The following is a 9740-nucleotide window of genomic DNA, read 5'->3' as shown; positions in this document are numbered from 1 at the left end:
CAGGTCAGGGACAAAGTTGTGGAGAAGTACAGATCAGGGTTGGGTTATAAAAAAATATCTGAAACTTTGAACATCCCACGAGCACCATTAAATCCATTATTAAAAAATGGAAAGAATATGGCACCACAACAAACCTGCCAAAAGAGGGCCTCCCACCAAAACACACAGACCACGCAAGGAGGGCATTAATCAGAGAGGCAACAAAGAGACCAAAGATAACCCTGAAGGAGCTGCAAAGCTCCACAGTGGAGATTTGAGTATCTGTCCATAGGAACACTTTAAGCTGTACACTCCACAGAGCTGTGCTTTACGGAAGAGTGGCCAGAAAATAGCCATTGTTTAACGAAAAAAATAAGCAAACACGTTTGGTGTTCGCCAAAAGGCATGTGGGACACTCCCCAAACATATGGAAGAAGGTACTCTGGTCAGATGAGACTAAAATAGAGGTTTTTGGTCATCAAGGAAAACGCTATGTCTGGTGCAAACCCAACACCTCTCATCACCCTGAGAACATCATCCCCACAGTGAAGCATGGTGGTGGCAGCATGTGGGGATGTTTTTCATCGGCAGGGACTGGAAAACTGGTCAGAATTGAAGGAATGATGGATGGCGCTAAATAAAGGGAAAGTCTTGAGGGAAAACTGTTTCAGTCTTCCAGAGATTTGAGACTGGGACGGAGGTTCACCTTCCAGCAGGACAATGTCCCTAAGCATACTGCTAAAGCAACACTTGAGTGGTTTAAAGGGAAACATTTAAACGTCTTGGAATGGCCTAGTCAAAGCCCAGACCTCAATCCAATTGAGAATCTGTGGTATGACTTAAAGATTGCTGTACACCAGCGGAACCCATCCAACTTGAAGGAGCAAGAGCAGTTTTGCCTTGAAGAATGGGCAAAAATCCCAGTATCTAGATGTGCCAAGCTTATAGAGACATACCCCAATTGCTGCAAAAGGTGGCTCTACAAAGTGTTGACTTTGGGGGGGGGGGGCGGGGGGTGAATAGTTATGCACGATCACATTGTCTGTTTTTTTGTCTTATTTCTTGTTTGTTTCGCAATAAAAAATATTTTGCATCTTCAAAGTGGTAGGCATGTTGTGTAAATCAAATGATACAAACCCCCCAAAAATCCATTTTAATTCCAGGTTGTAATGCAACAAAATAGGAGAAATGCCAAGGGGGGTGAATACTTTCGCAAGCCACTGACATGGTACAGTTATCTTCTTTTTTTATGCCCATAACCATGTGTGAGAGGTATATACTTTTGTTTCAAAGTAGATTTGTTTAAAACTACCAAGATACACTCTGTGTGACCCTGATTTAGGTTATTAAGGACAGTGATTCATCTAACCTAGATTAACCCTATCATGTAGCCTAGAATGGCATAAATAGAACAAGTTGTGCAATATTGTTTCTATCAATAACAGTGAGATTATGATGATGTGTATTTAACAGAGTAAGTCAATGGTTTATTTTCACTTACAAACCGTGGTGCTGCTGTTTTGTCTACAGTAATTCATTAAGCAGTTTTTATATTGTTTAATGCTTCTATCTGTTTTATTTCAGGTGTGATTACAGCATGAGTTAAACTGGTGACAGGCCCTGCTAGGCCTGAACTGACCGAGTGTGTTGGTGGAGGCTCGTCAGTCTCCAGTATGGAGTGTTTGGTATGAGCCGTGGCCGGTCCGTTGCTCCTTGGGTCGGTCCAGTGGTGTAGTGTCCCTGTCCCTTGGCGGGATGCTGAGGGTTGGTGGTCCCCACCAGTATGACTCCCCTGGACCTGTGGCTGTCCCGATCCATCCCCATGTGCCTGCTCCTCCAGAGCCTGGTCCTCATGGCCCTGTGCTTCCCCTCTGCCTCCATGTGTCCCAAGGGATGCGTCTGCCAGCGGGCCCGACCCGACCCTGGCCTCCACCTCGGCCCGGGGCCCCTGGGGCTCCTCCTTGGCCTCAACGTCTCCTGCACCGGGTCCCGGCTCAAAGAGATCCCCCCGGACCTGCCTCCAGACACCGCCGTGCTCCGCCTCGACCACAACCAGATCATGGCCGTCCCCGACCACGCCTTCCGGGGCCTGAGGCTGCTGCGGGAGCTCAACCTGTCCCACAACTCTGTGGAGACGTTGGGGGAGGGCGCCTTCAGTGGCGTGGAGGCCACACTGCAGGTGCTCGACCTCTCACACAACCGCATCACTAGCGTGCACAAGGATGCGTTCGCCCGGCTCAAAGCACGGGTCCTGGTGGACGACAACCCCTGGCACTGTGACTGCACCCTGCAGCAGGCACTGGGCGGCATGGCCCACAACCACGAAGCGGCTGCACGTGTCCTCTGCCGGAGCTCCGAACTCCAGGAGCAGGAGGGACGCCATTTCCTGGCGGTGGACACAGACCTGTGTAACCTGGCCAAGAGGACCACGGACTACGCCATGCTGGTGACGATGTTCGGCTGGTTCGCCATGGTCATCTCCTACGTGGTGTATTACGTACGGCAGAACCAGGAGGATGCCCGGCGACACCTGGAGTACCTCAAGTCGCTGCCCAGCAAGCCTGTGAAGCCCAACGAGGTGGAGGACATCAGTACTGTGGTGTAACATGACATCATCACTACTGAATACTATAGGACATCAGTAGTCCGGTGTGACATCCCTGTAGTGAGAACTGACATCACTATAGTGAGAACTGACTGTATACCATAGAATTAGATTGCCTAATTAGTTCTAGAATTAGAATGACTAATTTATTCTAATTCTATGCATGAACAGCAGAAGTTCAGAACTAAACCCGGAGATAGGACCCACATTTCTAGTGTTTACAACTGGTTCCAAATTTCAAGATGGATGTAACGTCTTCTGTTGTGAAATTGTTTTTATTTTGTCCTACCTGTGGTGTACTTAAAAGAAATCATGATAGATTCAACCTGGATCTGTGTATTTGAAGCTTCACACCCCATATGTGTCAATTACAAAGGTAAACATTGAGAAAACCCCATTTTTAAAGAGGAGAAATGCTTTAAACGTTAGCGGTTGTCTGTAGGCATCAATCTAAAGACAAGCATTTTCAAATGCACAGCGTACAGGTCAGAACATAGACAACGGCAGTTAGTTCAGATCACAGTAACAGAAGGGTATAGTCTATGGGTGTACCACATATGGCTTCATTGAGATCTGTTCTGAGATCGTTTTGAAAATCTGAATCTCAGGTTTAAATTTTGATAGGTTGATAAGTCTTTTTTAGAGCAAAATCTGGAGAAATTGTTTGTTGGACTAAACTTTTGTAAGGTAATGATAACAGACCTTTGATCTGAAGAGTGTTCTGTGTTTGTGCATCCAACTGCATACTTTGTTTAATTTTATTTGAACAAATAACGGGCCCCAAATATCAATCATGAAAATTACCTTTAATTTTCATATGTGAAATAATGGAATCAATGATTTGTTAAACTGACCATGACATCACCAATGTTGAAAGACTACTGATGTGCTGTAGAAACACTAAACATTCCTTCCTTCATTTTGTCAACTCCCTGTACTGTATGTTCTTGTTGTCTTGAAACAACAAAGTTGATCCATTGCATCTTAGTAGATTTGTGATGGTCAGATAACGTAGCACAATGGTTTTTTGGGTAGATATCAAATCAAATGACCCCGCAAAACAATTGGTAGATTCAAGTGATTTGTATGTGTTTCGTGATTTACCAGTACCCTAGTAGTGTCCAAGTTCTCATGTCCTGAGTCCGAACAAGCGTTTCGTGTTACATGTTAACACAACACCTGTACAACACCCAACAACAATACTGTGCATTTGGTTTTTCCACAAAAAACATTTGCTATGATTTTTTATGACTCAGTTTATGCTTCCTGAAATAGAATACATATTCATATTCATAGGAATGTGTTTCACACAAAGCTTCCTCTCTCAGCCAAATTGTAGATATAGTTAGTGTCCCAAATGGCACCCTATTCCCTACATAGTGCATAAAGCCCTGTGGGCCCTGGTGGAAAGTAATACACTATGTAGGGAATAGGGTACAATTTGGGACACACCCTCAGCATCACAAACCTGGCGATGGGAAGACTGTAATCATTTCAACACATACATCCCCTTTCTGTTCAGCCCCATGCTGCGTTCAGAATGCAGATAGATGCATGCATCATTTACCTTGCCTTTAATAACACTGTGTGTACAGTTATATCTCCAGCCAAGTGAGAAGAGCAAATTGCAGCTGTCATTAATTTAAATGGCTTTCACTTCCATCACAGTGACAAGGGTTCACTAAAACATCCCATAGAGAGAAGGGAGGGGGAGGGCAGGTCGGAGAGGGAGAGAAAGAGAGAGAGATAAATAGAGAGGAGAGATATGGGCAGGAGAATGAGAGAATTAGAAAAGTATAAGGTTCTTTCCATATTCAATGCGGATAACAAATTCTGTATTTTGAAAAGGAATGTTTACAAAGTTTCATTTTTTCCCCCAGAGCTGCAAGGTGGACAGTTCATTTGGGAGGATTTGATGATATGATGAGCACAGGTAGTTACAACATGTAGTAAAACAGGTTGCTACAACAGGTAGTTACAACATGTAGTTACAACAGGTTGCTACAACAGGTAGTTACAACAGGTAGTTACAACATGTTGTTACGACAAGTAGTTGCAACAGATAGATACAACCGGTAGATACACAAGTAAGCCTAGTCACATCACACATGAATCAAACTAAATGTAAATAGGTACATTGTTGTTGTGTGTGAGAAAGAACTTGAAATCCCTTTAAATCGTTGTATTTGAATGTTGTGCTACTGTACAGCCTTTTGCACTGATTTATCCTGCAGAGCAGAGGCCATGGGTTCATGTCTCATGTATTTGTAATGGGTTTAGGAGAGGATACTTTTTCTTTCAATGCATGTACTGTACCGCAAATGAAGAAAGCAAGCGTAGCCAAGCCAAGGAGTCGGGAAGAATATTTAAGTGCCTGAAATACTTATCTCACATTTTCTGTTTCTCATTTTAACCAAATCATTTCACATTCAGAGTCGGTTTCTGGACATGAAAGAAGAAAGCGCAGCGTTTCACAGACAAAGGTTTATGTGTTTGGGAATCTTTTCATGTCCAGGATAGTGTATACAGAACCAACACAAAGGAGAAATTAACTCTTTATTGTTTGCTTTGAAAGAGCTGATAGAAGTGAAATGGACTTTGATATCCTAGTTTTCCACTGTCTTGCTGAAATGAAGACGCAGAAATGTCAAAGTAATATAAAACAGAGAGAATATGGTTGTTGTCTTTCTTCTCTGCCTGTCAATTGTCTTTTCCTTTTTTTAGACGGACAAAACGTTGTCTGAAGCTTTGTGATAAAACTCAAGACCTAGCACTGATTAAACCATCCATACATTGTAAAGGCATGTCATAAAAGGAAATAAAGGAAATATGGACACTCGCCTTGTGATTTATTTTCATTTAGCTTTGGATGGTCATGATGTACAGTACCAGTCAAAAGTTTGGACACACCCGGGCACACACTGATTCAATGGTTTTCCTTTATTTTGACTATTTTCTACATTGTAGAATAATACTGAAGACATCAAAACTATGAAATAACACAAACGGAATCATGTAGGAACCAAAAATGTGTGAAACAAATCAAAATATATTTTATATTTGAGATTCTTCAAATAGCCACCCTTTGCCTTGATGACAGCTTTGCACACTCTTAGCATTCTCTCAACCAGCCTCACCTGGAAGGCTTTTCCAACAGTCTTGAAGGAGTTCCCACATATGCTGAGCACTTGTTGGCTGCTTTTCCTTCACTCTGCCGTCCGACGCATCCCAAACCATCTCAATTGGGTTGAGGTCGGGGGATTGTGGAGGCCAGGTCATCTGATGCCGCACTCCATCACTCTCCTTCTTGGTAAAATAGCCCTTACACAGCCTGGAGGTGTGTTTGTCATTGTCCTGTTGAAAAACAAATGATAGTCCCACTAAGCCCAAACCAGATGGGATGGTGTATTGCTGCAGAATGCTGTGGTAGCCATGCTGGTTAAGTGTGCCTTGAATTCTAAATAAATCACAGACAGTGTCACCAGCAAAGCACCCCCACACCATAACACCTCCTCCTCCGTGCTTTACGGTGGGAACTACACATGCAGAGATCATCCGTTCACCAATACTGCGTCTCACAAAGACATGGTGGTTGGAACCAAAAATCTCATATTTGGACTCCAGACCAAAGGACAAATTTCCACCGGTCTAATGTCCATTGCTCATGTTTCTTGGCCCAAGCAGGTCTCTTCTTCTTATTGGTGTCCTTTAGTAGTGGTTTCTTTGCAGCAATTAGACCATGAAGGCCTGATTCACGCACTCTCCTCTGAACAGTTGATGTTGAGATGTGTCTGTGACTTGAACTCTGTGAAGCATTTATTTGGGCTGCAATTTCTGAAGCTGGTAACTCTAATGAACTTATCCTCTGCAGCAGAGGTAACTCTGGGTCTTCCATTTCTGTGGCGGTCCTCATGAGAGCCAGTTTATATTTGAGCCAGCTTGATGTTTTTTGCGACTGCACGAAGAAACTTTCAAAGTTCTTGACATTTTCCGTATTGACTGACCTTCATGTCTTAAAGTAATGATGGACTGTCGTTTCTCTTTGCTTATTTGAGCTGTTCTTGCCATAATACGGACTTGGTCTTTTACCAAATAGGGCTATCTTCTGTATACCCCCCCCCCCCCCCCCCCCCCCCCCCCCTACCTTGTCACAACACAACTGATTGGCTCAAACGCATTAAGAAGGAAAGAAATTCCACAAATTCACTTTTAAGAAGGCACATCTGTTAGTTGAAATGCATTCCAGGTGACTACCTCATGAAGCTGGTTGAGAGAATGCCAAGAGTGTGCAAAGCTGTCATCAAGGCAAAGGGTGGCTATTTGAAGAATCTCAAATATAAAATATATTTTGATTTGTTTAACACTTTTTTGGTTACTACATGATTCCATATGTGTTATTTCATCATTTTGATGTCTTCACTATTATTCTACAATGTAGAAAATAGTAAAAATAAAGAAAAACCCTTGAATGAGTAGGTGTGTCCAAACTCTTGACTGGTAGTGTACGTTGTAGCCTTCTACCCAATACTAGGCATCAGGAGTGGAGAGGGCACCCATATGCCTGTGAAGTCAAGTCAACTTTATTTAAGTGGATTGTGATAAGGTCTCAATACACTTTACAGAGGGACATTTGCCATATGCTGATAACATTGTCACACAACATGCAACCTACAGTGCTTCATCAATCACTGGTTCACGTTTTAGCTAAACAAAATGTTTATCTTTGAATAATGAGCTTCAGTATCCATACAGTATGTTTATTTGCATTTGTCCTTAAAGCTGGAATCCTTAATGGTGAAACTGCCACGTCCGTTTGCGATAGTACAACAACAAATAAGTTACTGCATACAACAAACGGTTTTTTCCCCTCGGACATCATTGCACGTGCGATAGAAGAGCGCAATTTTTTGTTACCATGCTGCATGATGCTCCTCAGCTCAGCAACAAAAACAATAACAACGGTGGGACGGTGGGGCGGTGTTTCCCCTACTGTGGATTCCATCTTTAAATGCAAAGTATGACAGATCATGATTAAGGCATGTTCAGAATACATACACACACTGACGCGCAGCAAATCAGGGCTACATTTAAACAAAGAGAAATCGTTTTTGAAGTTGAGACTAGAAGCGGCTTGTCAACGGTTCACTAAAAGCACAGATGAACAAACGCTGCCTGCCATACATGAGTGCGCCTATCTGTCTCAAAACAACTACTCACTTATTTATTCCCCTCGACACCACGGCTACATCTGTTCAACGGTTCTCCCCTCCCTCCCTCCCTCCCTCAATCCCTCCATCCCTCCATCCTTCCATCCATCTGTATTTAAGGCTGGGATAGGATGGATGCCCAATTGTTCTTAATTGTCTTCTAAATTATAAACTGACACAGACTAAAATTAGATCCTAAATTAGATCTATTTTTATACTCAGACATATTTTATACTCAAGGTAGACCCAGAGTCATACTTCATGGTCTCTGCCAACACCACTCAACCCCTGCAACCTCTCCCCACCAACCACCTCCTCCCAGCTGTCCCCCTCTCATCTACACCCAGCTACACCCCCACTCTCCCAGGTACACCCCAACTCTCCCAGCTACACCCCCACTCTCACAGCGACACCCCCACTCTCACAGCTACACCCCAACAAGGACATGTTTAGTATGACAGAGACAGGCTGTTCCAGAGATGATTAGAGGTGGTCAAATCAAGGGCGGCATTGTGGTGTAGATATTGGGGTGGACAAACAGTAGACGTGGCTCTGGGTGGTCCTCCCCCGGATAATTTTTTTACATTTTAAAACAAATTTCCTGCAATTCTACACAGTTTGACAAAACGTATTATGCCTCTCTTGAGGGGTAAAACACAGTATAAGTGGGAAGGCTAAGTGGAAGGCCCCTCCCCCCTAATTACCTGCAATTCTACACATTTTACCATGGGGCAGAGAGAAAATGTTGCTGTTTTATAGTTCATCTCATGCTATTTTTTTTACATTTTGCCATGAGGATAAGAGAAAATGTTTCCATTTTAAAGTAACTGTCCAGTGAAAATATCCCTTTTAAAAGTTCATATTCTGTTAATTCATACCCAAATAATGTTGTTAACTCATCCTATACTTGTATTTGTGGCCAAAGCATAAATTGGAGACAAAACACTTACAAATTCCCACCTCTTAAACAGACCGTTTCAAAAACTCTTGCTATTTCCTCATAAAGGATGCTGTCAACCTCCTGAGGAGGATGACCTGGCCAATCAGCGGTCTACTTGAATGAATATTTTTAATGACCGGTATATGCCCACACCATTCCAACACAGAAAAGCAGCTTTTTAACATACTTAATCAACGTTTTTTGGACGCTAAAATAACGACTTTAAACTATAACTGATCAATGCACCAACATAACAGGTCATTCAGTCTCCTGAGTGGCGCAGTGGTCTAAGGCACTGCATCACAGTGCTAGCTGTGCCACTAGAGATCCTGGTTCGAATCCAGGCTCTGTCGCAGCCGGCCGCGACCGGGAGACTCATGGGCAGCGCACAATTGGCCTAGCGTTGTCCAGGGTAGGGGAGGGAATGGCTGGATGTAGCTCAGTTGATAGAGCATGGCGTTTGCAATGCCAGGGTTGTGGGTTTGATTCCCACGGGGGACCAGTATGAAATAAAATATATATGTATTCACTAACTGTAAGTCGCTCTGGATAAGAGCGTCTGCTAAATGACTAAAATATATGTAATGCTTTAATAAAAACTGATTGAATAACAAATCCTGTGAAATGACACCAACACATACTGGATGAGTCACTGGCTAGCTACAAGTGGCTAGCTTAGCTAATGAACTAGCTATGTCGGTCGCAGCGTGCATGACCAGAATGAGACATTGATGAACCACCAAAGGCACACCCCATTTTGGTTAGAAAATTGAGAAAGAGGAGGAATTGGACTGTTTTTCGTGGCCAAAGTCGACCATTAAAGCTGATGTCCTGCAATTCTACACATTTTGCCATTGCTTATGACGTGTTCCTATGCTATATGGGGCCCCTCCAATCCTCCAGGGGACCCCCAACCATTTTGAATAAATTAGGGGGGTGGGGGGGGGGAGACGAATCGACCTGTTCTAATATGTCCACCAATTCCCGTGGTAATTTCGCCTATGGGTCA

At 43.3% G+C, this 9740-nt stretch overlaps 1 protein-coding gene across 1 annotated transcript; it reads left to right on the top strand.

The window, feature by feature from the left end:
- Positions 1–1762: 1762 nt before the first annotated feature.
- Positions 1763–2584, top strand: LOC311106436 (leucine-rich repeat-containing protein 3B-like; the record flags this gene model as incomplete). Its single annotated transcript, XM_084148770.1, has 1 exon — positions 1763–2584. One exon carries the CDS (start codon positions 1763–1765, stop codon positions 2582–2584), a length of 822 nt encoding a protein of 273 aa, XP_084004896.1.
- Positions 2585–9740: the final 7156 nt, after the last annotated feature.

This window comes from Coregonus lavaretus (assembly GCF_964263955.1).
Source record: "Coregonus lavaretus genome assembly, chromosome: 3".
NCBI classification, from domain to species: domain Eukaryota; kingdom Metazoa; phylum Chordata; class Actinopteri; order Salmoniformes; family Salmonidae; genus Coregonus; species Coregonus lavaretus.
Note: the sequence above shows the minus strand (reverse complement) of the source record. Positions and strands in the feature narration are given on the sequence as shown.